The 26434-nt window shown below is 40.1% G+C and overlaps 3 protein-coding genes across 3 annotated transcripts in view; all 3 read left to right on the top strand.

Moving 5' to 3' along the window:
- notch1b (notch receptor 1b) overlaps window positions 1–3581 on the top strand; it is a 41990-nt gene extending 38409 nt beyond the window's left edge. The window contains exons 32-35 of the mRNA XM_020598248.1: window positions 1–143; window positions 249–396; window positions 509–606; window positions 733–3581. The exon at window positions 1–143 is cut by the window's left edge and continues 2 nt beyond it. Of these exons, the coding sequence (XP_020453904.1) occupies window positions 1–143; window positions 249–396; window positions 509–606; window positions 733–2118 (1775 nt within the window). The 3' untranslated portion in view covers window positions 2119–3581. The remainder of the gene's footprint in view (window positions 144–248; window positions 397–508; window positions 607–732) is intronic.
- Window positions 3582–5415: 1834 nt separating this feature from the next.
- Window positions 5416–12664, top strand: ubac1 (UBA domain containing 1). Its single transcript, XM_020598309.1, has 10 exons — window positions 5416–5876; window positions 6579–6699; window positions 6788–6861; window positions 6977–7084; window positions 7246–7348; window positions 7860–7968; window positions 8130–8394; window positions 9427–9513; window positions 9983–10121; window positions 10692–12664. The coding sequence occupies exons 1-10, from the start codon at window positions 5739–5741 to the stop codon at window positions 10805–10807; spliced, it is 1260 nt and encodes a 419-aa protein (XP_020453965.1). The 5' UTR covers window positions 5416–5738; the 3' UTR covers window positions 10808–12664.
- Window positions 12665–14631: 1967 nt separating this feature from the next.
- Window positions 14632–26434, top strand: part of camsap1b (calmodulin regulated spectrin-associated protein 1b) — a 24516-nt gene continuing 12713 nt past the window's right edge. Inside the window, exons 1-4 of the mRNA XM_020598265.1 lie at window positions 14632–15066; window positions 16337–16503; window positions 20000–20262; window positions 25079–25240. Coding sequence (XP_020453921.1) covers window positions 16338–16503; window positions 20000–20262; window positions 25079–25240 — 591 coding nt within the window. The 5' untranslated portion in view covers window positions 14632–15066; window position 16337. The remainder of the gene's footprint in view (window positions 15067–16336; window positions 16504–19999; window positions 20263–25078; window positions 25241–26434) is intronic.

Here is a 26434-nt window from a genome sequence, read left to right as displayed (position 1 = left end):
CTCTTCCCCTGGCTGCCCGCTACGCTCGCTCTGATGCTGCCAAACGTTTGCTGGAGGCTAGTGCTGATGCCAACATCCAGGACAACATGGGCAGGACGCCCCTGCATGCTGCTGTGGCAGCTGATGCCCAGGGGGTCTTCCAGGTAGGTCCTCTCATATGCAAAGTGTATTTCAGTTTTATGTTGTTTTTTTAAGTTAAGGTAGTCATGTTTAACTCTAAAGGTGTCATCTATTGTATGTCTCTACAGATTCTGATAAGGAACCGCGCCACAGACCTGGATGCCCGCATGCATGATGGCACTACACCCCTGATCTTGGCAGCGAGACTAGCAGCGGAGGGCATGGTTGTGGAGCTCATTAACTGTCATGCTGATGTCAATGCAATCGATGATTTCGGTAAAGTTTTTCAGTTGTATTTTGATTTATCTCATCAAAATGTGGTGCTGAATGTTGAAGTGCCTGAAATGCATTCAGTGAATACTAATACCCCTGTTTTTTCTCTCTTTAGGTAAATCAGCCCTTCACTGGGCTGCAGCAGTAAATAATGTGGAGGCTGCTATTGTGCTACTCAAAAATGGTGCCAACAAAGACATGCAGAACAATAAGGTATATAAACAATGCCTATTTTTTTCACCATGTACTGTAAAACCATATGGAAACATCTTTTCGAAACAACGTTCCTTGTGCATTTGTGAATCCTTTAACGTGCTGCCTCCTGTCTGTCTGCCTCAGGAGGAAACTCCTCTATTCTTGGCTGCCAGGGAAGGAAGCTACGAGACTGCCAAGGTCTTACTGGACCACTTTGCCAACAGAGAAATAACTGACCACATGGACCGGCTACCCAGAGACATCGCACAGGAGAGAATGCATCATGACATTGTGCGGCTGTTGGACGAGTACAACCTGGTACGAAGTCCTCCCATGCATGGAGGGTCACTAGGCACCACATTGTCACCCCCACTTTGTTCACCCAATGGCTACCTGGGCAGCATGAAGCAGCCCCAGCCTCAAGGTCAAGGCCAGGGAAAAAAACCACGTAAGCCCAGCACCAAGGGCATCGGCTGCAAGGAGGGCAAAGACATGAAGGTGAAAAAGAAGAATTCCCAGGATGGAAAGTCTGGTAGCCTCATGGACAGCTCAGCTGTTCTGTCACCAGTGGACTCATTGGAGTCTCCACATGGCTATGTCTCTGATGTGGCTTCACCACCCATGATGACCTCACCTTTCCAGCAGTCGTCATCTGTATCCCTAAACCATCTGCAGGGGATGTCTGACCCACACCTGGCTGTAAACCACATGGTGATACCCACCAAACAGGAGCTGGCTCGAATGCAGTTTGACCCACTGCCTCCTCGTCTTACCCATCTGCCCCTGTCTGGCTCCAGTGGCCAGAGTGCCATGAACGGCCAGTGTGATTGGCTTTCCAGGGTGCATGGCAGCATGAGCCAGCCAGGCCAGTTCAATCCCATGAGAGGAGCTCCTGGTGGGCAGGGAGGTCTGCACCAGGGAGGGCAGCATGGGATGATGACCTCTCTCCACAACAGCCACCCCACCACCAGTCTGTCTCAGATGATGACCTACCAGGGAATCCAGAACACCAGACTGGGTCCACAGCCCCACATCATCCAGCAGCAGGCCCAACAGATGCAGCAGATGCAGAACCTGCAGCAGCTTCAACAACAGCAGCAGCAGCAACAACAGCAGCAGAGCATCCAGCTGCAGCACCAGAGCTCAAACACCACCAACAGCCAGAACTTCATCAGTGGTGAGCTGAGTTCCCCAGAGCTCCAGCAGGGCACAGGCACCTCCAGCATGCCCATCCACACCATCCTACCACCGGAAACCCAGATTATGCCTTCCTCCATCAACCAGTCAATGCCCAGCACTCAGTTCCTCACCCCACCCTCTCAGCACAGTTATTCAGGCCCCATGGACAACACCCCAAACCATCAGGTCCAGGTGCCTGACCACCCATTTCTGACACCCTCCCCTGGCTCCCCTGATCAGTGGTCAAGTTCATCTCCTCATTCCAACATGTCTGACTGGTCTGAGGGCATTTCAAGTCCACCAACAAATATGCAGTCTCAGATTGGACATATACCTGAACAGTTTAAATGAAACGCTTGTATCATTATGCTCAGATGAGATGCTGTATATATATATTTTCTTTTTCAGAAAAAGGCACTCCCTGGTAGGCTACTGGTTAAGGCACAGCACTCTCGCTGCGGCGCCCTGGGTTCGAATCCAGGTTACGTCCAAAAGGGCATCTGGCGTAAAACACGCCAAATGTCAAAACGCGAGTCGTCAGTGTGACGATTCGCTGTGGTGACCCCTAAATGGGAAAAGCCAAAAGTGACTGACCTTCTTTTTTAGAAAAAGGCACTCTGTGGAAAAAAGAAAAGAAAAAGGGCAAAGCTGTAAACAAGATTTAATAAGACCTTTTATATCCGTTTTATACTAACAGCAACACCTGTGTTTCATCCATTCTTTTTATTTATTAATGTCTTATTTATATGCATTGCCTGCTTACAGTACATACAGTTTGGTGGTGTTGGGTCATACACACGAGAGACAAGTTAGAGAGACTTTTGATTTAGTACTTTTCTGCAGTGAAGTCAGCATACACACTGGGTATTTATTTTCTTAAGGACCCTTAGTCTTTGCTTTTTTCATATGATTTTTCAATCTGTGTTTATATTTTGTTATTTTATGTATAATCTTGTTTATAAAGAAAATCCTGATCAAGGTGCATTTCCTAGAGCACATTTTAAGTTTCAGTGTAATTTCAGTTTGTTGTAAGTGTGAAAAATACAGTATTTTAGTCACTCGATGGTAAACGGATTGTGAATGTTAACAGAACACCTCCTGTATCCTATGCAGGTTCTTTCAATTTTTTTTAAACATCATGTGAATTTTTAGTTACACTTTCTAGATTTGTATACGGTTCTTGAATCAGTCAAAGAACATTATGTTGTACCACTACATTTTATTACATTCATATGTAAAGATGTGGTGGAGGTGTGAAATGTTGTACAGTGTACAGCCTTCTTGGAGACTGGCAGTTAAGACAGGCTTGAGTCTCTGTTCGTCCTGTGCTGTTGAGAACCTGGCCCGTCGGCCACAATGTATGTTGTTGTCGAGAGGGAAAAGGAAACTTCATTTCCCCTCTCCCTCCTATTAGTTTGAGCCTATGGCTAAGTTCATCCTTTTGTAAATATGTCATGCATTTTCCTTGTAATCAAGATTTTGTTCAAGAAATCTGATGTCTTAAGCATGTAGTTTGATAGATCTGACACCAAGTCAACAGCCTCTAAAATGCCAAACAGAACAGGATATATATTTAGTATTTTACTGTCCTATTAATGCATAAATCAATTTGAACTATACACACTTAGATGCAGTAAATTGTTAGGTGACATTTGTCTCATAAAAAAGAAAATAGATATTTTATAAATTTATATTTATTTACTGTTCTGTCACACAGAAATTCACTGAGGCAGCCCTTGGTGTATGTTATGAAAGGTTTTTGTTAAAATGAATAAACTGTTGGCTGAGTCCTCAGTTGTGTCCACTAATGCTTTGTGAGAGTAAATGTAATATCTGTAATATGTTTCCACTTCTAAAGTTATAATTAGCAAGAAATGTATTTTCCCTTTTCACTTTCAATCTGTAAAAATATTTCTTGTCATAATAAAGGACAAGTGTCTTGAAGCTATGAAAACTGTCTTTTTTCTTTACCTTATGACAGAATATTTATAAATAGCATTATCTTATACACATTTTATCTTTTAAGAAAGATTAGAATTTGTAATACAATTACTACAATACAAATAAAGATCCTGTGCAGCATAATATAGGCATGTGCCATTGATAGCACTAGGTGAATGAATATGCCCTGGGATGTGATAGCTGTCTTCATGCTGTATAGCACATCTTTTGATCTTTGCTGAAAGGGCAGAGTAGAATGGTTTAACGTAGTATGTCTCCATCTAGTGGTGCAAATTATGTCTACATGTTATTCACTTTTTATGCAACTTGTGCATATTGTGGAAATAAATAAGGTAAAAAATGTATAAATAAATAAATACATCTTTGCATAGTGGGTTTTGCTGTGACCCATTAACCTGCTAGGGGGACCAGGGTGGAAAAATGAGATATTAGATCCCAATATCCCCCATTTCATGATGTAAGGTTTTTCTGTGTTAAAATATTATTTGGCCCCAAGTGTAGTAATTGGATTAAACACATAAAGGATGGACCATGCAACATGTATACACTAAAGTGAAATAATGAATGCCTTAAAATGATATTTTGACACAGGGTCCTCTCAAACTCTGGTAATAAGGCAAGAACCACTTTAAGGCCTTTGCTATATTTTTGACTTTTGGGCTGTTGCTCAGACCAATCAAAACATTGAAGTTGTCATATTGGGCTTCAAATTGTTCTTAATCTATCTGTTGATATTGAGTTTATGCCCTTAGGACATTGCATGCTTTACCTGGGTAATAATCCAGCCTTTCTTATCATGGCAGATTAAAAACCAATTAAACAAATACAAACAAAATAAATTATTATAGAGTAGGCACTGACATTGTATAGGTGTATTATTAGTCACTTACTGTGTTTTAACCCTCTGGAGTTCAAAGCTTTCATCTTACTATATGCAAGGCCAAGAAAAACAGCAAATTTTCACATTTGATGTTGGATGACTTTAACACATCATCATTTTATTTTGGTTTATTTAAACTGATTAAACGTAAATCTGCAAAATCTTCCCAACTGAATCACAGGCTGTCTCACTGAAGTTTACATCAGGGACAGATATGACCTCTTGACTTGTTGTCTATCAAGGTTGAGTCACAGCATCTAAGTGCTTTTGTCCAAATTGCCACATAAGGTATGAACATTGAGGTTATGAAGCATATGACAGATATAAACGCTGTAGGTCAGAGGCATCTGCACCACCTGCAGAGTATAGTCTGGGGGTGCGAGGGATTGTATACATTTCAGGTATCTGACTATGTTGATACGTATATTGATCTTAATCTCACCCAAGTTTGTCAAAGTAAACTGCCTGAAATGGGAAGTGTTCAGTCTTGGTCCTTTCAACATTCACCTAAACTAAGATGAAAAGTGAAATCACTTTACATACAAATAGACTGTATTAAAAATATGTTCTTATATTTTTCTGTCTTTAGTTAATTAGCCTAAGCTTTATTTGTTCAGGAAATGTCATTAAGAGACTTGAGGACAAATAAAATAAACACAATATTTGTGTACATAAAAGTGAAAATCCTATAGGAAATTTTGAATTATTTTTCATTATTATTATGGCACTAACATCATTCACAGTGTCTTGTCAATGTTCTTATACTGTGAGTTGATGCGAGAACTACAAGTCCCATGATGCACCGGTCGTAGCACTTTTAAAGTTCAACGTTCAAACATTACAGTGAAATAGGGTACTCGCTGGCTGACTGCTTGTGTTAAGAGGGAAAATAAACTACTTGGCGAGGGACAGAATACGCCAAACGGTCACTACCGCATTGAAAACCGGCAGAGGGAATGGAAAATGGCCCTCAGCTAATTGGTGCATGCTCCTGCTCTGTTGTCGGTGGATTTACAGAACGACGGCTAGCTGTGTGCTAACGTTAGCACGCTAGCTTGCCAGGAACACATAGCAACTGCTGTTAGCTAACGTCACTGGACTGGTACTCTTTATTCTTAATACTGCTGCTATGTTCGTCCAGGAGGAGAAGATATTCGCCGGCAAAGTGTTGAAAATACACATCTGTACCATGGACGGCACGGAGTGGTTGGAGGAGGTCACGGAAGACACCACAGTTGAGAAACTGAAGGAGAGGTGCTTAAAACATGTAGGTTTTGGGTTGTTTGTGTCTCCCTAGTTGATTTTTTTGCCACGTTACTCCTCTGTCTGAGGTGTTTGCAGTCTACCATGCACTCTGTGTAAACTGTCAGTGTCAGTGTCACTGACTTTGTATTTATAGTAACTGGGTAGACTTTGCTATTTATAATTTAGAAGGTTGCCTGCCTCTCTCAAGGTAGTTAGCGAGCTAATACTACCCCTGTTGTGTTCCCAGTAGCTAACTAGAGAGGCATGTTGTATTTCAGGCTATTATTACACAGCTCCTCTCTCTTCTCCTTCTATGGGCTATAGTATAAACTGATGTGGTGGTGAAATGTCTTTTTCTTATTAAAAAATGGTAAGATGTACATAGACTCAATGACATTTTGTGTAACAGCAACATGGGCACAGATAATCATGAGGAAAGTTGACATTATCAGCTTTTATTAACACATTTTAGTTTTAAAGGGTGTTTAATTTACTAATTGGTTACAGAGTTAGTAAATATTTAAAAACAGCTTATTTAAAAACAGTAATTGGGTAAGCGGTTCTTGACAAAAATACCATTTAAGTTGTCAACTGAATCCTCAGAAATTGTGACAGAACTTAAAAAATAATTGGTAGATTAATGATCATGGAAAATTATTTGTAGTTGCAGCTCTGCTACTTTATATTGTGCTTTTGTTTTTTTTTTGTTTTGTTTTTTTGGTAGTATGTACATGGAAGTCTAGAAGACCCCAAAACACTTACCCACCATAAACTTATACATGCTGCTACAGAAAGAGTGCTCACAGACACTAAAACTGTTGCTGATGAAAATCTCAAAGATAAAGGTATGTAACGCACTTTTTAAAAATAAGTTTGGTCATTGTTACAAAACAATTATGCACTGTTTTTGAGCATATTTCATATCTGTTATAGATGTTCTGTTGCTTATAAAGAAAAGGCCACCACCAACCCCACCAAAGATGGCAGATGTTAGTTCAGATGAAAAGGTAAGCTTAATCAACTTTTTGTAAAGAGGTGAAAGCATGTCTTCAAAACTTGCATACAAAAATTGTCTTGCTTAACTTTATTAACTCTCTTTGTTGTATGACCTGGTTGTCACAGAAGAAACAAGATAACAAAGCTCCAGACAAAGATGCTATCCTGAAAGCCACTGCCAACCTGTCCACACGCCACACTGACCGTACTGTTACCCAACACAACATCAGAGATGTAAGGTTCTTAGATGGATAGCTTAAGATAACAGGATGCTTTGAAACTTGAACATTTTGATTCAATTCAGTAAGAGTTCAGAGTTCATTCATAGTTTAAACTATTAGAAAAATTGATAGTGTCAAAGTTGATATTGATTTTAAATGTTTGTTTTGTTCCAGTTTCAGACAGAGCTTAGAAAAATCCTGGTCTCTCTCATCGAAGTTGCCCAGAAGCTTCTTGCCTTGAACCCTGATGCAGTTGAACTTTTCAGGAAGGCCAATGGTAAAGCATACAATCCATTAAACCCATTTCCAAGTGTTTATAATCTGGGAAAGGTAGCATTATAAAAGGTTTTGTTTAACATGTAACAGACATTGTAAAAAACAAAACAAAAAAAAAACTGCACCTTATTATGGAGAGCGATAGCCAAACTCAGCATACACTGGGCAAGAGTTGGGGTTCACCCAGTCTCCAGTGTAATGCAGAGTCAACACCTGTAGTCAAGTGGGTGGAAACCTGAGCTCCCCGACAACACAGATATGGGGTTAACATGAAAACTCCACCTTGAAAGTGCCCGGTTGCCTGCTGTGAAGCAGCAGTGCACACCACTAAATTGATATGCACTGTTTTAATTTTTACCATTAGGCTCGGTGCAGTGGACGTTATTTACAATTTCTTTTATATTTCTGAGACATAATTCAGTGTTTTGTTGCTAGAAAAATAGATGCTGTTGATTATTGTTGTAGACATTTTACACATATTGCCCAACATTAGTTATAGTTCTGTCTTGTAGCAATGCTGGATGAAGATGAAGATGATCGGGTGGATGAAACAGCCCTTCAGCAGCTCACTGAGATGGGGTTCCCTGAGAGCAGAGCCACCAAAGCTCTTAGATTGAACCAGTAAGTATGCAATGAATTAAACAAACCAAATATGCACAGATTATTTACTCTGTTGTACAGAGAAGTTGTTGCTGGTCTTGTTTAGCATGGTGTTATTCTCATTCATTCTAAAAGCCTTTGGGGACACCATTTCTTTCTAATCTTATTCTCTCTTCCTGTAGTATGTCTGTGACCCAGGCAATGGAGTGGCTGATCGAGCGTGTAGACGATCCCACTGTAGACACACCACTACCAGGCCAGGACTCTTCTGGAGCAGCAGGAGCCACAGCAGCTGCCACACCAGGCCCCTCTGCCTCAGCCTCCGGTCCTACTCTTCTCCGCAGCCTCTCCAGCCAGTCGAGCACAGAAGAGAGCAGCAGGCAGGATGAGCTTACAGAGATCTTCAAAAGGATCCGTAGGAAACGGGAGTTCAGACCGGACTCAAGAGTGTGTGGCTTTATCAAGTTGGAGCTTTCATACAGTACTTTGACTATTTATTTGTGCCAAATTTGTCTCAGTGCTCTCCCACGTAGGCACTTATATTCTGGTTTTCAGTATTTCATATTTTGTAGGAAGATGCTGTTTGTCTTCATAACCAGTGACACCTGCAGGATTATATTTCATAGTATGCACAAGAACTACCTACAGCAGCATTAAGCTTGTTTTCTTGTTATTACAAGATGCTTTGCTTGTTTTATGAGATACTTTCATCTTAAAACACATTTTTCACTTTATTATGACATAGTGTATTTTCCTGTTATAAAGACAAACTGTAGGCTATGTTGTCAACAACATAGCCTACTGTAATTTCTTATAATAACTTGAGCCCTGCACAGCTTGAATTGAGTGCAGTGCACTATGAGCATGAGCACCACTCCCTCATCTCTTTTGGTCCACCAGCCTCTCTCATCAACACCTCCCATACCAACTTTCCACACAGCAACCATAAATGTGAAACTATATTTCAGTGTATATGTTGTATATTGATTGTACAATGACCGCTAGGTACAGTAATGTACGCACACTGCGTACAGGATTACGGCTGCAGGCACCACTGTTCATAACTGAAATTATTTGCAGCCTGTGACTGAATCATCTAATAAGCTGTATACAGTGTAAAACTGGAATCGATTGAATGTACACTCATCAGTATAAAGCGTTGCTGGCTTTAGTTACAAAGTTTTTATGATTGTGTTCAGAGTCCTCTCACTCCCATAATTGCACCTTTAGTTTTCCCAAGAACACTGCCCCCCATCTCCAAAAATAGAAATGTGATTAAGATACCATCTTCCAAAGGAACACTTCCAGTGTGGATAATTTGTCTAACATAGTGGCCATCTGAGTGGTTGTAGGACTTGACCCTTGCTCTTTCCTCCACTGTGCAGAAATTAGTTTCTGTCCCCAAGACACTTGTGTATGTGTTGTTGTAATTAGAAGGAGCTCTTAAACTGAACGCATGATCTTTTTCTGTTTCTGCAGGCTGTCATTGCATTGATGGAAATGGGCTTTGATGAAAAGGAGGTGATTGATGCTTTGAGAGTCAACAACAACCAACAGGATGCTGCGGTAGGTAAACACACATACAATAGTGGTATTTGCAGGCAGAACAAGTACTGAAAAAATATAGTAGTACCAGATTTGAGAACAAGCTCTCTGGTAACCTGTGATGCTACTCCAAGCCTGATTCTCAGGTAAATCCAGGTGACAGGAGCTGACCACATGATTTTACCTTGTTTTTTGTTTTTGTTTTGAAAACTGTATTGCTTGCAGTCATTTACACAGACCATGTTTGGGTCATTTCTACATTTGATGCTTAAAAACATTAAGACCTGAACAGTGCTGGACTTAACTATATCAATTTTAAGGAATATTCAATAGCTTAAGTGTAATCGAAATTAATTGTTGTACCATTCTCTGAAAAAATATTGGACATTGTTGTGTATCTGATCCTGCACTCTACTCTGCTAAAGATATTAATGCATTTTCAAAAACATAAAGGAAATTTGATTGCTGATGTTATTTTTCTGCCCTGCAGTGTGAGTGGCTGCTGGGAGACAGGAAACCTTCTCCAGAAGATCTGGATAAAGGCATTGACATCAACAGCCCACTGTTCCAAGCCATCCTGGAAAATCCAGTAGTCCAGCTGGGTCTAACCAATCCCAAGACTCTGCTAGGTACAGTGCCACCTAATTTAGTGGTAATAGTCACATTAACATCAATCGCAGGATGAAGCAGATCTAGAGGCTCTTTTCACACCTGCAGGAAAGTTAATTTAGGAAAAAAATAATCATACCACGATTTCCAAATAATTTTTGTGTAAAATGCAGGCTACACAGTTTGGAAGTTTGCAGAGTACATAATCAGCAGATGAGTTTAATAATGTTTAATAATAGGTTAGCTTTTGAATTTTTGCTAAAATCACTGTACTATTAAGAAATGTTGTGGTTGGTCAATTTTGCTTTCATCCCACAAATGAATCACACCAGTCAACTTTTATTCCAACCCAAACAAACCAGACCACAGAGTTCATGGAAACTGAACCAAGTGGTTTGGGTGTGAAAGCAGCCTGAAAGTTGTTTATTTCCTTTGAGGTTAAACCACTTTGGGCCTGAGTATTTTAAGTGTGCTAATATGCTGTAGGTTATTTCACAGAATATCAAAAGGCTAGGTGTTTACATACGCTTTTAAAGGCTGGTGGTGTGGTTAAATATTTTCTCAACCGTGTGTCTTGTGTTTGTGTGCAGCATTTGAAGATATGTTGGAGAATCCTCTGAACAGCACCCAGTGGATGAACGACCCTGAGACTGGCCCTGTCATGCTCCAAATATCCAGAATCTTCCAGACCCTCAATCGCACATAGAGCTTCCTGGTGACCCCCCCTCCCGTGTGACTGCGGCAGCTTGTGTGTGACCATATTGGTGCGTGTGTGTATCTGTGTATGGCAGAGACACGAGTATTGTTTTTGCCTTGTAAAGACAAAGCTGGAGGAGTCAGAGTGTGGATTAAGATGTTACACATGTAACTATTTATAACAGTACAGTAAAATACTTATTCAAAACAATGTTAAGCATTATTGTTACAGTAATAATAAAAATTGAGATTTAGTATGTTTTTACATTTTAATGAGAACAATTTATAGTTATGACAGACATGATTTATTTTATATAATTTCTCCATGTGCAAAGGTGACATCAGACATCAATTTAAATGTTTACACTTAAAATAACTTTTTCTATGTTTTACAATATTTAAATATCAATTTCAGTTTTCTCTCTTTAAATTGAAGACTTCTGTCGATATCATGTTTTCTTTTCCTTCTATCCTTTGTCTCATTTTCATCAACAAATAACCGTAAACAACTTGTAATTGAGAGGCAGTGGTGAAAGTTGAGTGTTTAAGCTCATTAAAAAATGGGCTTTCAGACACATACCTCTCTCCATTCATGCCTGTGAGGTCACTGTAAGCCAACTGTATCTCAATTTAAAGAAAGCATTTGTCCTTGAGCTTTTTAAAGAATATTTATTTGACTTTTTTGCCTTTTAGAGGAAAGCTGTACACTAAACTGTCTTAGTTATGTTTTTACAAGAAAATGGTATATTAGGCCTGTCTGTTTGTTGTCAATGTGCTCTTGAATGTTATATTATCATGTTGAGCTCATTTAGCACTTGTTCACCTCTGTGAATATCACTCACTGCAGCACTGAGGGACTTAAAAGAAGGGTTAATATTTTGTTTCAAACAGCTGTTGTGGGATGTTAAATGAAGCTGAGCCTAATCAAAAAGGTTTTGCCTTTTTTAGCCTTTAATTTAAAAGCTGAAGATGCATGCTCACTTCATTCTGTGGAGCTGCAAGCAACTTCATAAACACAAAGAAATAATATGATTTTTGATGAAACAAGTGTTGGAGTTTGGGGTTACTTGTTTGTTTTTGTTTGTTTTTCTGAGAGCAGTGAACATTTATGCTGTCAAACCAAACAAAAACATCCCTGTGTAACCTGCCTTGTCATTAGGTGTATCCATTGAAAATACTCTGTATTTCTGTGCAATAGCAAAGACTTCTGTTGACCTGTAAAGAAATATATTTGATTGGAGTGTTACCGATGTGTGAGCTGCGATAGGTAGTGTGTTCTACAATAATAGCCTTTGCGTTGAGTACTTAAAATCTCCAGCTGCAAGAAGGTCAGCTTTGCCGCACCTTCTTGTACTGAGAGTTAAAAACAATATGGAGGGTGGTGTGTTTTGCCAAGCTTTTGAGTGTTTTTATTCAATATTTAAAATGTGGTATAGATGTGACTTTCTGCTCAGGGAGGCTGAGATTGTTTTTGTAAACCCGCCGTTATAGCAAACCTCTGCTCACTCCCCTTTGACTTCGGCATTTGAAAATGGCTTTAATTAATCTGTCTAGAACTTTGCTTATGAGTGCAAACACCAGAACTCATGGCTTTGTATGCAATATTTTAAAATATTTAAATGTTTTGAGAGAGACGTTGAATGATGTACTATTAGTTTATTTATATCAAAGCCAAACTGGTTAAACTATTATAACATTTTTAGCAAACTTCAAAGCTAATCTACAAGTGTGAAAAAAAAAGTTTGTTTTTACAAACCATTATAAAAATTGAGATTTAAAGTAGTAGAACATGTTTGGGTGGAGGAGGATTTCTAGATGTGTCTGGGAAGCCTCTCTACACACTGCATGGCAGTGTACCTTTATCATGGCCACGGTGACTGGCTGTCTCACAGCTGCCATGCATGCAGATCCATCTCTCCTGAAATATTATGAAACTGAAATTGGGAGATAGTATGTGTAAAGAAAAAGCCCACAGAAAATGCCGATTTCTTTGAAAATGGTCAGATGAAAAGAAGAGCAAAAGAAGAACAAAATGAACTGTATTGCTTAGGGACACTGAAGACCTGTTGGAGTCGCAGGTTATTGTCTTCACTCAGCTTATGTGCAGGACTGTCCCAGATCAACAACCTATGCAATATACTCTCGCAATCTGTTCATCTAAACAGCCTCGTGGCCCCTGGCCTCTAAATCACTATTCCATTAAAGTTATTTTTGTGGCTGTATTCTTTGGATTATGTGTGTTTAAGTGATTGACAGGTCAACAAATGAGTGGCAGGAGAAACCCACTGTTAGGTTCTGTGTTTAGTGTTGAATGTTTCAATTGGAGTTATCATTTTGTTTGGTGGATGGGTGACTTGTGTCAAGCCAGTATCCTAAATGTACAATTTGGTGCCCACTACTTGTGTGTTTTTATGCAAACCTTGACCATATCTACATGGATTTCAGAACAGTGGCCAGATCTAAATAGATACTCTGATAAATGCCTCACATTTTTAAATTTGGTATTAAATAACACCCATATATATTATGAAATGGGTAAGAAGGGGAGGTGACCCTAGTCCTCTGGTTTGCATTATATATTATTTTTTTCTGCTGGCCTTGAGGAGTGTAAACCACAATAAATATGAAAACTAAAAGTACACAGCAGCTTACAAATAAAGTTCTGTCAGATGATTTGATTTTCTTTCTTGCCTGCATTGTTTCAGTTCAATCATTTTCTGAGGTTGTGTATTCTTTTGGAAATGCAACTGCTGCAAGTCAAATTGTACCTTCCAGAAATATTTGCAGTTGGAATTTCCTTAAGCTGTCTTGTAATATATTGGGTTTACCTTGAACTCTTTTTTTGTCTAAGATTGACACACTGAAAACATGGATCAATTATGACACAATAGGCCCATGGGCAAAACTCACAGAATGAGAACTACATGATGACATTCTCCCAGAAGCATCATAGCTTGTCAACTTAAACTTCTTAATAATATTATGGTCACAGGAACATCATGCTGCTTGCAGATAGTTTTGTAGCCTTTACCTTGGAGTTGCCTGAGAGTATTTTTAACAGTTATTTCCTTCATTATCTTCTCTACTTTACTTTCTCTTGTTCATATTCAGTGTGGTGCACACAGTGATACCAAACAGCTAAGTAAGCACCTGTCTCAATTTAAATAGGATGAATGACTGAATATATGATTAAAGACACCTAGTAACTGCAAACAGTAGTCTGCTTTAAATGTCACTACAATTCACTTATTTATCACCACTTATAGGGGTAACCCACCAGTAAATTATTCAGACCATTTTAGAAGCTCGTTGCACAGTTTTTTATTTTAATCTATGGCAAACCATAGGCGTGCAGGTATTCCTGACAAAAATGCTTTTCAACATTTTTCAGGAAAAAGGTTTCAGTGACGTAAGGGTGCCAATTTTCACATCTCTAAATGTATCTAGTTCTGAATCCACACTTCACCACTAGATGCCATCAGTGGTCAGTGTCACAAGGACAACACAGACTCTTGACTGTTTTAATAAAAATGCAAATATATAGGCTATTCACGTGATAAAGTGGAATTGAAATAAAGCAATAACCTGTGGTAATAGTCAGCTTTCCATACAAATATGATTCCCAGGAGCCCTGTTTTTACAAGATTTAGAGGGTAAATTGAAACTAGGCAGATTTTAAAATAACAACAAAAAAAGAGTCAGGTCAGCATTTTTTCTTAAAAATGAATGAAATTTATGTAGGAGAGTGAGTTACTGCTGGTGTGTTATTGACAGTACAAGCAGGCTACTACTGTAAAGCTGGGTGGTGATCACGCATGCGCACTAGTTCCTTTTACGCAGGCTGGGATAGTAATTACAATCCTATGGGCAGAGCGCGAACATATTACTGGTTGTTGCTGCATTACCCGAGTCTCAAATATATGTATGTATTTGTTATCTAACATGAGGCATTTAATACAGAGATATTTAAACTGAAGAGCCTCTGTACGTCGTGCCTCGTCACTGGGAATCTCCCCTTTTTCCTGCCTGGCGTTTGTTTTAGCTGGAAGTCTACCGTGGATCGGTTGTTACACAGGCCGCGGGTCGGGTCTTGTTGCTGGGAGGAGACCATTCAGAATCTCTGCTAGCATTAATAGCTGGCTATGATGCGTCGCTGCCGCTGGTATATTTTCTACACAGCAGGCCATTATACAGCGAGGCAGGTCCTTGGTTAATTGTTTAGCCGGACGGAACTGAAGGGTGACTTGGAAATACACTGCACCTTTCAAGGTAATGTCTTACCAGCTAGCTAACGTCATTCATGGGGCCGATGAATGCTGTGCTGCTCCAAGCTAATGGTTAGCTGCTTTACATTTGCATGCGTGAACACTTAGCTAACCCAGTATTAGATAAACGTGATTTTTTTTTTGCCAGCTAACTGTGGTTCCCTCAAATAACGTGCTCAGACATAACAACGTTACAGTTAAAGCTAACCTAACTACATTAGTAATTACCTAGCTTGTTGAACAAGCCAACATAGGGTCGTTAGGGGTAAGGTAATGGTGAACTAATGCTACAGGTAATGTAACAATAACAGCAGCCAAGTTAACTTTGGTGTTCTGCTCAAAATTAACATGTGGGACCATAGTATGTGTATGTACTTGTTTTTCCTGACAGTGTTCATACCGTCATGAGTGTCTTTAGAGATGCTCTGTTGGACTTGTAAATGTCAGTACACTGCCACTTAGATTTGTCTTACAAAGCAGCGGCCAAAGTATTTTGATGGAAATGTCCAGATTTTAGCAGGAAGGGCGGTTTAAAGTGAAAGCGTTTTGAGTTCAGTGGAGCCACTGATTAGATTAGAAACATGAGTCAGTCTGACTCACTGCAGACAGTCGTGTATAATAATAATAATAACTTTTAGATGCACAGCCTGTTTTCTAAATGAAGACATGTCACAGAACAGTCTAAAGAAAGTCATTGGAGGAGTTGGGGGCTCTTTTCCTTCAGGCTAGGCTGGGCATTTACTGTCTGGAGTTTTGTTTGTCAGTGTGAGGGCGTTACTTATTAGCTTTAATGATGAACCTTTTTTTGGTCACTGACCAAAATCAGATATGTTTTGCTCTGCAACAGTGTAGCAGAGTACACAATGCGCTTGCTGCAATTAATGTAATGGATGGTGTTTGAGTCACTATTTAAAGTCATAGTGGTTTCACTGTAGGTTAATTTAAGCACCACTTACACAAAACACACATCTCTACTCCTTCATTAAGCATTTGACAAAATGAATGTGATCATGCCTGCAAGGTTGCTACTTGGGTACCAGATGCAAGTCTAATTGGCCACTAACAGGATAAATAAGAGCAACACCAAAAATAGTATTTTCTATCAACAAACATCAGTTGAGATGAGACTTTATTGAAGAATCACTAATAGAGCAAGTCACGCCAAGGGAATTAACAACCTGGCAGATTGTGGATGGCTGTGTCCACTGGTCAGCAGTAGTCCCTGAATAATTGCAACTTTAACATTGTATTTTTTTGTTATTTTTATTTTTAAGGATGGATGTTGATTTGTGCGCTGATGGGGACAGCACCAGGAGAAAAGCAGATCTGGCTGGGGTTGCAGAAGGCACAATGGATGTGGTCCCACCGGAGATGTATGACTCCGCCAGAGCCAAAATAGCTGCCAACCTGCAGTGGCTGTTTGCCAAAGCCTATGGCATTGGTAGGTATTTTAATTTACATTCAAGCTACACAGATTTTTTTTTTTTAACATTTACAGTTGACCACAAGACTTAGTTGTGAATCTATATGTCTACCATTTTGGAGCACAGATAGCTTAATGAATCCTGAGATGGTGCCTGCAGCATATTTTTCAAATCTGCTCACAATTATTTCAGAAATTCTGATATTATTGTTGGAACAGTGTTTACTGTTCTCAACACACTAACAGTCAGCAGGCCATGTAGAGCCTCAGTGGTGAAACACTGACGGCAAAAGCCCAAGAGAAAGAAATATTTTGTGTGCATTTGAGCCAATACCCTTATGACACTTGGCAACTGAACCTTCTCTCAGCTACTCACCAGATTCTTCCATTCTTGGAGGGTGACCAGTCAGATTGAACCCAAACCAGACTCGGTGAAAGGCACTGAGGATTAGGCTATATTTGTCAGACAGTACTGATCTGTACTGCCAGTCGTTCACACTCGCTGTTAGGATTCTGCCAGCATAAGTAACTGGGCCTTTAGGCCAGATTGTTATGAATGGTGTGGACCAAATATTAGAAACACCTCTGAGGATAAGACTTATTTACCTAATATTGAAAAGTGAGAGTAATACTGAAATTGTTATATAATCACAACTAGTACTCTATTCTTATGATGTTCCAGTCAGTGAGTAAACCATGCAGTCCAGGTTTTGAACATTTGTGCATACTTGTATATTAAAATATTATGTTTAACCTCTAAACTCAGACATGGCATCAGACAACATCCTGTCTGTTTGGCAGTTTTTTAATCATCAACAAAAATGTTACAGGTTCAGCATCACAGCATGGAACCTTTGTTTTCCTGCAGGGCTGGTAGCTACCTTTTTGATGACAGGGTGTCTCCATATCATAGCGGTTACACGTGGTCAGTGTAAACCTCAACTATCTGATGCACAATTCCCATCATTCACTGCTTTGCACATCTATTGTATCTTTGTAGTGTCTGGCCAAATCTCCCATCATTATTTCAGAGGCTCATATAAGTCTTCCTTTGTATTCTGTGGTTTCTTGCATATCTGTGGTTATTACACAGATTTCCTGATGTCACTGAAGCATTCATGGTAAACAAATGACAACAAGGTTGGCATTTTAATGGTAATCCAGTTAATGGAAGAAAAGCTATTGGCTGTTTTGCTGAGCAATTTGATCTAAAATCCTATTTGCTTAGTTTGATTACTTAGAGTTTATACCAAGGCTTATGGGCATTAGTTTGTTTAGTTAACTGTCTGTCATCTTAGGTCCAAGATGATGATGCTGGTCAAAAGAGAGCATAAAAACATCTCTGTACAAACAAAATGATGCATCAATAATGAGCTTGAGTGGACATGCTATTCAGTTATAGCACACACAGTGGCCCCAAAGGTTTTGTGGGACCAGTGGGAGGCAACTCTCAGGTGCGGCTGCATTTATCATCTTCCCATGGGAACTGAACATATTAGACTCATTTTCCCTATGGCTCATATGGTGTCTTTTATGATGCTAATGCTCCATAGTTGTCCGCTTGGTTCATGCATTGACTGACAGACTCAAACAGTGCAGTGTAAACAGGCTGTCTGATGTCGTTCCATTATAAGTGCAGCCATCTTGTCATTTGGGGCTTGTCAGGGATTCAGGTGCATCTGTACTCATCAGCATGGTACCCTGTAAAGTCTCATCATGCATGCCTGTGTGTGTATGTACATGCTCTGATGTCCTGCTGCCCTCTGCATGTGCCACAGCTGCTCCGTGTGTGAGTGGCAGACAGCCAGACACAAACACTAGTGAGAGTGAGAACCTGTCATTGCTGGTCCCTTCCCTGCTTGTACTGGTCATATTGTGCCACTGATCATGGTTGGCTAACTGCTGTAGCACATCCTGGTTCTTGTTGCTGGACCCTATCCTCATGCTCCACCCTATTTCAGTTAGTAAATTTTTCAGCTGGGCTCCTGGTGATGAGAGTGGGGGGGCAACTGCCATACAGGATCACTGTCTGTGGAAGAGACTGATCGACAGACCCCTTTGTTTTCATACACAATCACTCCCACTGTTCTAATGTCTTTATGTACTCAGACACAACTCTGCAGGGATGACCCACAGTGCCAAGCATAATAGACTGACACTGTTGTACCATGCCATCATTTTTTTGTATGGTGGCAGCTTATTGGTGAGTTCTGTGTTGGTATGATGCATGTGGAATACGGTATAGAACATCCATGTGACCTGAGCATTAGTAGTTACCGAAATAAGGGCTGCATGGTTAATTATATTAAAAATCACCATTTCAGTTCAAGCCTCTTTGCAGTTTCGTTCTTGCATCACAACAAATCTTCATAAATGCAGTAGCAGGAAAAATTGCTGAGTTAAACAAAATTTTCATAATTGCCTCCTAAGTTCCATCAGCGAATGACAAGACTGATAAGCCACATGTACTGTGCACAAGGGAGCAGAGGCAACAACAGAAGAGCAGGGTTTAGCTGAGGCTAAACCTAATGAAGAAAAACATTGCCAGAAACTAGGAAATCCCACATGTGATATTATGTAAGTAAACCTTTCCAAATATTTCTCAAAGCCTTGTTTGTTGCCTCCTCACTTGTGCAGTTCAGCTTTTGTTGGAAGAAGCTGCCTCCCTTTCTGTTTTTGTGAGCAGAGGATTGCTGATAAGTGGCTACCTTTATCCTGTCAGTCAGAGCAGATGCTCAAAACACTTTGCAAACACATGTACAGCTAATGCTCTGTTACTGGAGCTCAGGCAGAGTTTAAAACTGGTTTAATAGAACAGGGATATTTCTGTCACCACACCACTTTGTAAAAACATACAAAATTTTGCACAGGTTCTGTGGCTTATATTAGAACAGTTTTAAGCCTGTCTGTGATTTACCTTGCAGTATAAATTTGGGTTGTGTGTGCCTCATGACAAGTGCTTCATGCCATGCCCTTGTATGGCTGTGGTTTCTGGTTTTGGGAATGACTTCACATAGAAAGCAACAGAATTACTTGTATAGATCATAGTTTTCTTCCCCTTTTTGTGGCTGTAGTATTGTTACATTAGTGCTGGCAAAACTGAGTGTGTCACCCGAGAGGCCTGCTCTCACTGAGGGCTCATCTTAGCAAGGATTTGTTTCCCAATGTACTCCTGCAATAAGCTGTGACTCACAAATGGCCATGTTTGTTCCAAGTAAACTGCTGATATAGAACAAATGTACAGAGAGTGCTATGCTTTGTCACATTGCTGTAGTCTCTTGACACTGTAAAGGTTTCATAGGTGTAGGCTGAGACACATGGAGATGTCTGTGTTAAACATGTTTGCCAGGCACCATCATTTTCTTGCTTTGTCAAATAGTATCTTGCTATTTTGTTTTACCAGCTAACCCATGTGTCTGTCTTCAAACCAAGTGACAACTGGAAAACTGCACATACTACTTTGAGAGCACAGGGCGAATCCTCATGATCCACCTAACCACTCTCTCTATTGCAGACCATATTCCAGAGGACTTAAGGGATCCGTTCTACACAGACCAGTATGACCAGGAGCACATCAAGCCGCCTGTCATCCGCCTGCTGCTGTCTTGTGAACTCTACTGTCGTGTCTGCGCCCTCATCCTCAAGACGGAGCAGGCAGCTTCTCTTCAGTCCCACCTGTCTGTCATCCAGGCTCTGTCCAGGAAGGGAATATATGTTGTGGAGAGTGACGATACACCTGTCACAGAGGGGGACCTGGCCTGTGTGCCCATCAAAATGGTGAGACGATTTGCCACTTCATAAAATTTTAGGCAAGAAAATAACCATCTCGAGTATGTGGTCAATCCAAATAATGCAAATTTAGAAATTTCCAACACTGTTTTCAGAGATGAGATGACCCTCTAACCTGCCTGCTAGCTAGTTCTACTTAGCCATTGTGCTCACATTCAATAACCTGTACTGTATGTGATACACAATGTGGTAGTTCACATAATATAACTCTTAGGCTCAAGGCTTCTGCCAACATATATTTTACCATTTATAACACTGGTAAGTGAGCAGTGACAACTACGCTACTACTATTATGAATGAATGAATGAAGAATGAGCGACTGTTGTTGTCACATGTAAACATCTGGGTCACTCGGAGACATGACGACTGCATAGTGATATGTCTGAAGTTGTGCTTACTAGATGGTGGAGTGGCCTACTGCAATTTCATTAAGAGTAGGAGGTATCTGACAGAAAAATGTACTAACGTACATGTGTAATAGGCGATTTCAGACACCCCCAATAAGAAAGCTTTTGTTTGTTATGTGGGGGTAACTAAATCCTTTTGGATAGGCATGAAATGTCACCAGTTGTCATTACTTTATACACTGCATATACATATATGTGCTTTAGTATTTGACTTGATGAAACAGACTCAGATGATTTGAGTGCTCCCTTATCATTTTTATTCAAATGGAGAGGTGGAATTTGACTGTTACACGTACTAGTGGGTGAGGACTCGCATGCAAGATAAGGCTGTGATTAGGATTTGTGGTGCGTTTGTTACACTGCTATGGCAGCATTGTATCTAGTCGGTCCTGAGAGTCCTTTAGCCAGGTTTATTTTCACTTCTAAAACCACTTTCCCTCTTCTCATTTTCATGGAGCCTTTTTGGACAGTCTTTTAATACCATTGTCACCAGTGGTTAATGGTTGCAGTGAACAATTTTTACCTAAGTTACAATTACAAGGCAATGTCTCATAATCAAAGCATCATTGTTTTTACATACCAAACATTTCCAGGAGCTACAGATGGACCATACTTCATTATAACTGATTATTGCCTTTCATTTAGGACTGTAGCTAACAAGTCTTTCTGCTGTTGATTAATCTGCCGTCACTGGTGGGATTGCTGTATTATTTATCTGCTGTATTTTTTGGGAAAATAGGCCTACATATCTATCTAGTATAGTTGTTGATATGGGATTCTGCAGTCAAACATTTTGTTTATGATTATCATAGTATAGTTTTTCCCTAACATGGTGCTGTATTGGTGCAACTAACTGATATTTTATTACTTTATTGAAAATACCACCTTCTGTTAATTTCATGAAAAAAAGATTGTATATATTTTGATAAAAAAAAAATTGAGGGCTGTGTCCTCTCTGAACGGGTCGTTTAATCATGGGCACAAGTGTTAAGCGGGTTACTCTTACACTAATATTTCTGAGAGTGGATTTTATTGTTTGATATATTTCTCACCCACATTTTCCCAAATTCTCCCCTGCAATTCGATTCTGGAGAGATTTTAAATATTTTGAAAGGTCATACCTGCTTATACACGACTCTGTTGGCTAGGCTCTGCTGACTCTTTCTATAGTCATTGTGTCCATAATGTTTTCACAGATTAGCTCTTTATTGGGCTAAATGTCCTCAGTGTGTAACCCACATCTTTTAGGTTGTCACCTGAGTCAACAGCACCTCGTCACAGCTCAATGAATGAACCCCCCTCCCTGGGGGTGCCAATAATATCCAGTGTCTCACAATTTCACCAAGAGCACTTCACACAGGATAGAATGAACGCCAACCATATCCCTTGCTCTCAGTCATCTCCTTACTCTTGTTACCATGGAAACCAGCAGTGGTGTTGAGCAAGCCTCCTGTTTGCAGGCTGGCTAGTCAGGGATGTGTGTCAGCTTTCCAGTGACAGCCTGACGAAATAATCCACACAGGCGCATGTGTACGCAGTCAGACACAAAGCCTGGTGAGAGGATGGAAAATCCTGAGCAGGACACTGCTTATCTCTGATAGACTGTTGGAACCCCCTTTTCAATTTTGCTGACTAGACAGGCTGTTTCCATAGCAACCTGCAGTTTCTTTCTTTGTGTGTGTGTGTGTGTGTGTGTGTTTGTGTGATTGAAAGAGGTCTTGTTGCACCTTGTTTGACTGTCATGGGAGCAGCTGCTGGGGCTTGTAAAACCTGAAGAAGCTGGCCATCCTATTTAGTCTGCTTACACTTATGTACAATATGTGTGCGTCGATCTGTCAGCATGCACACACACAGCTCAGGGCAACATCAGCCCTCTGATTCCCTTGGAGCTCCATGTTGCACTGATGAGGGCAGAGTGTTGGAGGAGAACAAAAGGTTGAACAGTACATCAAGTTGTTGGATTTGCCCTTTTGTGTGTTTATTGAGCACTGATTGAGACTTGGGTGTTATATGCACTACAACATTTTGATGACGAGTCATTTCATAATTTCTCATAATATTTTAAAGTTTGTATGACTCTTTGTTCATATTATATTGCATGTTTAAACTGAAATTTTTAGACGTTTAGTTTGAAACCTGTGATGCCAGAGCTGTGAAAGTAAATAATTGTTGCTTCATTCAGCTTAGGTTGTCTTCTTATGCAGATTTCATTAATATTATATTCTCTCCCTGCTGAGACCTCATATTCCAACATCACTATATTGTCTGACAGGAGCAGTCAGTTGATAATACATGTGTTACACAATCCTCCAGGCTAGCTAAACCTGGGAGATAAAATGCAGGCAAAAGGTGAAATTATTACTCAAGGTGTCTTTTGTTAATATCCACTACAGTTTACACACTTCATAGTTCAGTTTTGACCCTTTGTACTTATTAGATTTTATACACACACACACACACACACACACACATACTGTAGTTTTGTGGTGTAATTAAATATTGTTAGTAACTAGCATTTGGCTAAACCTTCAGCTTGTTAGAACCCTTTTGATTGTCTGGATTATTGAAATTAATGCCCTCATCTTGCCAAGTTTTCATATCATCACAAATTGTTTTTGAGCACAGTGTCATCATAACTCATAGAAGCGATGACCTAAGATCAGAATTTCAGTAAACCTTTTAGTTGTCTTGTCCTTTAAACTGGGGCAGAGGAAAAGCAGTTGGTCACAGTTCTGTCAGTCTAAAAGCATTGAGTATTTATATGAGGTGGCCTTAATATTTATAATTGCTTTTGAAAAACAACACAAAACAACCCGGCTAACCCTTGTCCCCTTGTTCTGCTTTGTTTCCACTGATTCCACCTGCTTTACTGGTGTGGTCCGAGAGCTAACACACACACACACACACACACACACACACACACACACACACACACACACACACTGGTAAAATGAGGATTTCACTTGTGAGCTTAGAGGTAAAATGGGGACTTTAGTGAGTTGACTGCATACAAAGCGGTGAAGACCTCACATTTCTGCAAGTTTGTGCTTGTTCAGCAGAAGATAAACTGCTCATAGTCTCCATCACTGGCTGGTTTTGTTGCACTAAGGAGCATCGTGATCCGTGCTCTGCTAAGCTGTGTGTGTGTGTGTGTGAGGAGCACAGTCCTGCCCTTGTCTAAACAGAGAACAACACAGGGAAAAAAGCAAAGTAGAACTGTCTTCATCAGCCCATGAGGTTATGCCAGGTGACAGTAATGGGAAACAGGAGGTGTATATACACCTTGTTAGGTTCTGACAATGGAAACTCAGCTCCTCAGAAGAGATTTTTGCTGTTGTTGTGTGTGTCTGTGTAGGTTGTACTGTGGTGAAAGCTCAAAATAGCTTTCATTCATTATGTTAACAAGCCTCATCACTGTGCACTTCCATTGCCAATTGGATTAGACTAGCAGCATGTTACACAAAGCACTGACTGAAACAATGGCTTTGTAGTGCATTCATTTGTACTGTATCATTATTTACTGTGATGTGGACTAGGAATAACCCTTAGTAACAGAGTGTTACTTAAAATGAGATTCGGAAATGAGTTGACTACCACAGTTGCGTTTTGCCAACTGGGGACAAAGATTTATTATCAGTATTTAGAGTGTGTTAAATCCCACCCTGGCATTCAAGGAGCAGCATTCTGACTAGCAGGCACCAGATGTTGAAGCCACTTAGAGCAAGTATGCTCCTGCTGGGCCTCTCCATTGCATTAGGGTGTAGAGTGGGTTTAAGGTTGAACTCCCACTGTGCTGAATGAGAGATTTCATCTTTCATTACATTGTGGTGGTTATTAAAAGCTACACAATTGTTTTGGAAGCTCAGGCGTGTGCCCCTGGAGCTCTGAATTAGACAGTACTCTTATTCATTTTGTCTACACCTCAGAAAGACATTGAACTCTCAGAATTCACTGGTTACTGATTAGATTTTGTAACTGTCTGATGACTACAGGTTTACAAATGAAAAAATCTCAAGGTATAAGTTAGGTTGCCTGCTGCTCTCTGCCTGAGGCCAAGGTAGCTACTGCTGGCATTACACCATTGAGTCTCTGACTCAACTGTCAGTGGGCAAGTTGCATTGTGGGTAACGAAGCCAATTTTTGACAAGGAAGAAGACTGCCTGGAATATTTAGCTGTCTATTGTGAGTCCAACAGCATTATAGGAGTGCAGGGCAAAAAGCCAAGACATGATAATTGAGATGTGATATGGTAATCTCTTTGTTGGTCTCCCTTTGAAGGCATTCATGCTGTCACATGCATTTGTACAAAAGTGATGGCACCTCCACTGGAAGAAACTGGATTAAAAAAAATCCAATCAAATTGAATTGTCCTTTGTATTCCTTTCTCTCTGATCCAGAGTGCTCACATGCCCATGATTGATGCCCTGATGATGGCCTACACAGTTGAAATGATCAGCATTGAGAAAGTGGTGGCTTCTGTTAAGCGCTTCTCTACCTTCAGTGCCTCAAAGGAGCTGCCCTTTGACCTGGAGGACGCAATGGTCTTCTGGATCAACAAGGTTTGAACAGACAGACAACACATATATCAGCAGCAGCACACTGAAACTGAAGGCTTCTTACAACACATTACTAAAAACCAGCTGTTCACAGGGTCTAGCCTTTTTATTCTCTAAAATCCAGCTGGTCGTGATCTTGGGCTGCCACCCATTTTCTCACCATGTGGGATGAATGATCTGATAGACGACATCGTAACGGACAGTGGGCCATTTGACTTCTTGAGGCCTGTATGTCAATGGTGCCCAGATGGGGAAAAGGAAAGAGCCTATTTGTGATATTAATTGTTGTCTATAAAATGTCAGAAAACATTTAAGGGTCATTAGTTTTCCAGAGGTTGAACCACAACCACCTGTTCCTTATAATACGGGATTGTTCACTTTGATAAATAAAGTGTTCTGTCCTGCTGTGCAGTTTTTCATTTGTCATGCTTAAATGAATTGTTCACAGTGAAGAAAACATAATACTAAGTAAAACTACACATTAGAAAAGCTGTGAGATCAGAGGGATAAAGACAGGCTCTCTCATATCTATGCATGTGGAGCAGCACAGTGGGCTGTGCTTCTGAGAGGTTGTTATCGCCCTCACCTCTGTGTCTCTCCACTGACTGCGGTCGGTTTGGTCCTGCAACTCCACTGCCTGGTTACTGCTCATACCATTATCATCCTTAAGCACTAGCAGCAGCAGTGACTGTTGTTGACACTTTACACAAATAACACAATTAAAAAATGTGAAGATGTGTTGCTGAAAAGTTCAGAAAAAAGACTAGCTCAGGTCTGTAGAATTTTATGAATGATATGAGTTGATAGACATAAAATCCTCTCTGATTGCCAATATGGTTTTAGGTCGAACTGATCGACATCTTTGGTCATTGCCGACCTGATGGAGGACATAACAAGTGCTATGGATGAGAAGAAATACACGATGGGAATATTTATTGACCTAAAAATACTCGCTGGACGGGTTTCACAGGAACTTGAGACGATAAAGAAATGGTGTGACAGTAATATAGTATCTCTGAATTTGGATAAAACTAAATTTATGGTATTTGGGAATTGTAGACTAGATAATGAACTTCAATTGAAAATTGGGGGAGCTAATATAGAACGAGTATATGAAATTAAATTTCTAGGTGTCATAGTTGATGACAAATTCTCCTGGAAATCTCATATCAGATATGTTCAGAACAAAATAGCAAA

This window comes from Monopterus albus, unplaced genomic scaffold (genome assembly GCF_001952655.1).
Source record: "Monopterus albus unplaced genomic scaffold, M_albus_1.0 scaffold37.1, whole genome shotgun sequence".
NCBI classification, from domain to species: Eukaryota; Metazoa; Chordata; class Actinopteri; order Synbranchiformes; family Synbranchidae; genus Monopterus; species Monopterus albus.
The sequence above is the reverse complement of the archived record's forward strand: the minus strand, read 5'-3'. Positions and strand labels throughout refer to the sequence as shown.

Bases quoted from the DNA above. Each gene is read 5' to 3' on its own strand.
- ubac1 (XM_020598309.1), top strand. From the start codon at position 5,739: ATGTTCGTCCAGGAGGAGAAGATATTCGCCGGCAAAGTGTTGAAAATA. The intron at 8,395-9,426 runs GTGTGTGGCTTT...CTGTTTCTGCAG, and splicing joins AGTTCAGACCGGACTCAAGA to GCTGTCATTGCATTGATGGA. The intron at 9,514-9,982 runs GTAGGTAAACAC...TCTGCCCTGCAG, and splicing joins ACAACCAACAGGATGCTGCG to TGTGAGTGGCTGCTGGGAGA.